The sequence below is a fragment of the Synchiropus splendidus genome, chromosome 4 (genome assembly GCF_027744825.2).
Source record: "Synchiropus splendidus isolate RoL2022-P1 chromosome 4, RoL_Sspl_1.0, whole genome shotgun sequence".
NCBI classification, from domain to species: Eukaryota; Metazoa; Chordata; class Actinopteri; order Syngnathiformes; family Callionymidae; genus Synchiropus; species Synchiropus splendidus.
Genome location: NC_071337.1, coordinates 10,160,372 through 10,164,030, shown reverse-complemented (window position 1 = coordinate 10,164,030; position 3,659 = coordinate 10,160,372). Strand labels below are relative to the sequence as shown.

The window sequence follows — 3,659 nt, the reverse complement described above, 5'->3', positions numbered from 1 at the left end:
AGCTATTCATCACATGGTGTAATATGAACGATTATTTCAAGAGTAACTGAGCACTCATGTGCTCTTCTGTGTTTGTCAGAGGAGATAATGAAGCTCATGGGACTCTGACTCTTCGGCAGCTGATGGACAGAAGGAGTGACTCATAGGAAAGAAACGTGAACGGATTCAATCCCAAACCGTTTAACATGAAAAATAATTTAGGTTAATAATAAAACATTACGAACACACTGTGTCGCTCATTGTCAATTTTTTTTACCTTTATTTTATTTTTCCCCTGAATTTAAAGCGTATGTAGTCAAGTACTGGTAGTACTAGCACTCTCACCACTTTGAAGTTCATAGCTACTAAAAGTGATTTCCACCTACTTCTAAGCTTGTAACCACCACTACTTTTATTAGCACCAACACTTCATCCACTTATACTCCAAACACCACGTATACTTCTATAGATCTACTACTTCTTAAGACACTACTATTACTACCCCCACCACATTTTCTATCACTATTGTCTATCACTACTACGACGTCGCAACACAATACGACATGAATATCTGCTACTCACTTTTGCGACCATCCACTTGTTGAAGCGCGCACACACCAGCAAGAAGCCATATTAATCTGAGCTGTCCCATTGTACGGCGTGAAACAGATCAAGAGTCGGCGTGTGTTTTGCTTGCTCTCTGCCCTGCTCCTGCTCCTCCACTGTCTCCCTCTGCCCTGCCCTGACGCTCCATCATTTAATCTGAGGCCCTGAACATGTGATGTTTCCTAACAAGACGCAACTCATTACTCATTATGACCGGGACTCAGGAAACTCATGAGAGACGAGTGGCATGTGGACACGTCTTCCTCTTCTTGGGTTCAACTTTGACCTTGACAGGAGCTAGCGTACAAGTCACATGACATTTTCATGCGTCATGATGGTCTATTTTGTGTTAGCGTTTACAAGTCGTGTCCTGTTTCACTACTTTGTGGGTGTCGGTTGCAACAGCATCACCATCAAACTAAGAGGTTCTCTTCAGGCTCTCTGCAGCTGCACAGCTTCTTCATGTCTGACAGTGAAGCAGCAGGGGCGAGGATCAGCTCCTCCTCCTGGATGGAGTTCTCACACCCTGCTTGCTCCAGGTGTGGATCTGTGGCTCATTTCAGATTGGATGAGGAGCTCAGTCACTCATAAGACTCGGAGCAGAGCCCAGCACAGAAGGAAGGATCAAACCAGCCTCAAGGTCTGGGAGTACTACTCCCCCAGATCCCACTTGACTTGACCACAGCGTCCTGGTCACAACAGTGGGAGGTGATCCAGGTTCACCTCAGGATTCACTCCTCCTCACCTCGGCGGTGTGTCGCTGGTTTGTGCCGAGTCATGATGAGCTGAGGGGCGCGACAATAGCAGAAGGAAGTTTGTGCTCAGGACGGGGCATGTGATGCTCAGCGTTATTGTAGCCGAGGATTGGGAAACAGACAGCGTCACAAGTTTGCTCTTGATGAGCGTACACAGAGCCTCAAAGAGATTTAGCATATTTTTGAAGTCAAGTGGATTAAATCATTAAAAGTAATTTGATATAATTGTGTTTGGATGACTTGTGATGGAGGGTCATGATGGACAGTCACACCAGGGGTCAGCGTGGCGGCCTCTTATGGCGAAGTCATGAAGGTTTCGCAGCGACTGTGTGTCTCATGAAGGTGAGGCCTGCTGTCACCGGCGACTCACCAGTTGTCTAGAACGACTATTTTGTTTTCTATTTCCTTTTGGAGGTGAAGTGTGGGAGCCACGCTGGATTCCAGCTGAGGACCAGGCTCATTCTTTGAACACAGTAGGGCCTCACATGCGCAGGCATTACATGACATCACGCACTCACATGTTTCCAATATACACAGGATTCCAGGGACACTGCCGCGACACATGTCCGTCTCTGTGACAACCATAGTCTTGACAGAGGCGCTTTGCTATTAGTTTCCAATAAATAACTTATTATTATTATTATTACCATTATTACTGCGATGCATACTTTTACTGCCACTGCTGTGGTTGCTGCTTTTTCTCCTCTAAATACCAACATTACCACTGCTACTACTATGACTATACCACTCTTGATACCCTCGACTCGACTCTACTGTCTCCACTTTTATTTTATTATTTATTATATTATTTATATTTTATTACTACCGCTGAAGTTGTACTACTTTGGTGACGATTACTACTCCCTAGCTCTGCTGCAATTATTAATACCACTACAGCCACTAGTATCACAATTGTTAATACTAATGCTTCTAATACTACTGTGGTAGTACAAGTGTAGAGACAAGACTTTGTCGGTATGATTCCTTCCTTACACACTCGCCTCACCATTGTGAATATGTAGTCTAGTAGTACTAGCACTCTCACCACAAGTTCGCAGCTATTAAAACTAATATTATTATTTCTATTAACACTATTTCCACCTACTACTATGCTTGCAGCTGTACTATCACCACTACTACTTTTAATAGCATCACTACATCCACTTATACTACAAACACATACTTCTATGGATACTACTACTCTATAGACTACTGCTTCTTAGGACACTACTATTACTATCAGTTCCACCACCACATTTTCTATCACTATTGTCCATCACGACTAATACTACTGCTACTTCCTCAGCCACTTTAAACCTTCTTCACTGTGATGTTTTTGTAGGGTTCAGTCTTGTAACCAGCAGAGGGCGCCGTGAGCTCTCAGACTGACGTGAGATCATAGTTGTTCTGACCCCACCGCCATGTTTAAGAGTCCTGAGTTCACACCTCCAGGGGTCTAAAGATGACGTCACAGGGAAAGCCCCTTCACGTCTTTAACGCCCGGAGCGTGTGCGCTAACATCCTTCTGTATGGCGCTGTAACCCATAAAGCACTTTTCAGAAGGGAACCCAGTCGTGTGTCTGTTGCTCGGAGGCAGAGGTCAGAGGAGCCACTGTCACACACACACACACACACGTATAGAGAATGGTAAATGCAGGGCTGTGGCAGGGGTCATCCAGGGGCCAATGCTTTGTTTTTGTTTTAATTTAAACATGTACAGATGGAACTGAGACATGACTCCCTCTTGATCGTCCGTGCTCAGGTGACTCCAAGGTCACACAAAAATATCTTTCATTTCTCATTCATTTTTTGTTCCTCGGAGGTGAAAGGGCTTCAATGGAAAGCTGTTGCAGAGTCATCGGTGTGAGTTTGACGTCTGAAGTTTCCACGTCTGACTCTCGCTGGACCAGAATGAGACCAACGCCGGCCTCTCCTGCAGCACGTTAGCAGTTCAATAACGCCCACTGTGACCGGCACAAAGGTGCCGCCTCTGTGGCCACATCGTCTGACCTGCTGACGGAATGTTTTTTCCTCCCCTGAGACTCATCCCATCTCGTGTGTGGTATGAAGTGAGAATCTAAACAGAGAGCCACTGGACTTTCATCTTCTGCTCTCCCAAATTGAGCTTTCATACATGCGTATCACATCTGACTCAACAGTCCACCTCAGTATTTCACTAAAAGTTTTCTTTCCGTTCAGAGCCCCTTTCATCTCTGGCTCCTTCTGCCTGACCGACTTCCATCAGCATCATCTTCCGTGGCGCTGTAGATGGACAGCGTTGACATCAAACACCCGTCTTCTTACTTCCTGTTTAGAGTT

The 3,659-nt window shown here is 45.3% G+C and overlaps 1 protein-coding gene across 2 annotated transcripts in view; it reads right to left on the bottom strand.

Moving 5' to 3' along the window:
• gpnmb (glycoprotein (transmembrane) nmb) overlaps positions 1–731 on the bottom strand; it is an 8,042-nt gene extending 7,311 nt beyond the window's left edge. For both annotated transcript variants that reach the window (XM_053862079.1, XM_053862080.1), the window contains exon 1: positions 562–731. In XM_053862079.1, coding sequence (XP_053718054.1) covers positions 562–631 — 70 coding nt within the window. In that variant the 5' untranslated portion in view covers positions 632–731. The remainder of the gene's footprint in view (positions 1–561) is intronic.
• Positions 732–3,659: the final 2,928 nt, after the last annotated feature.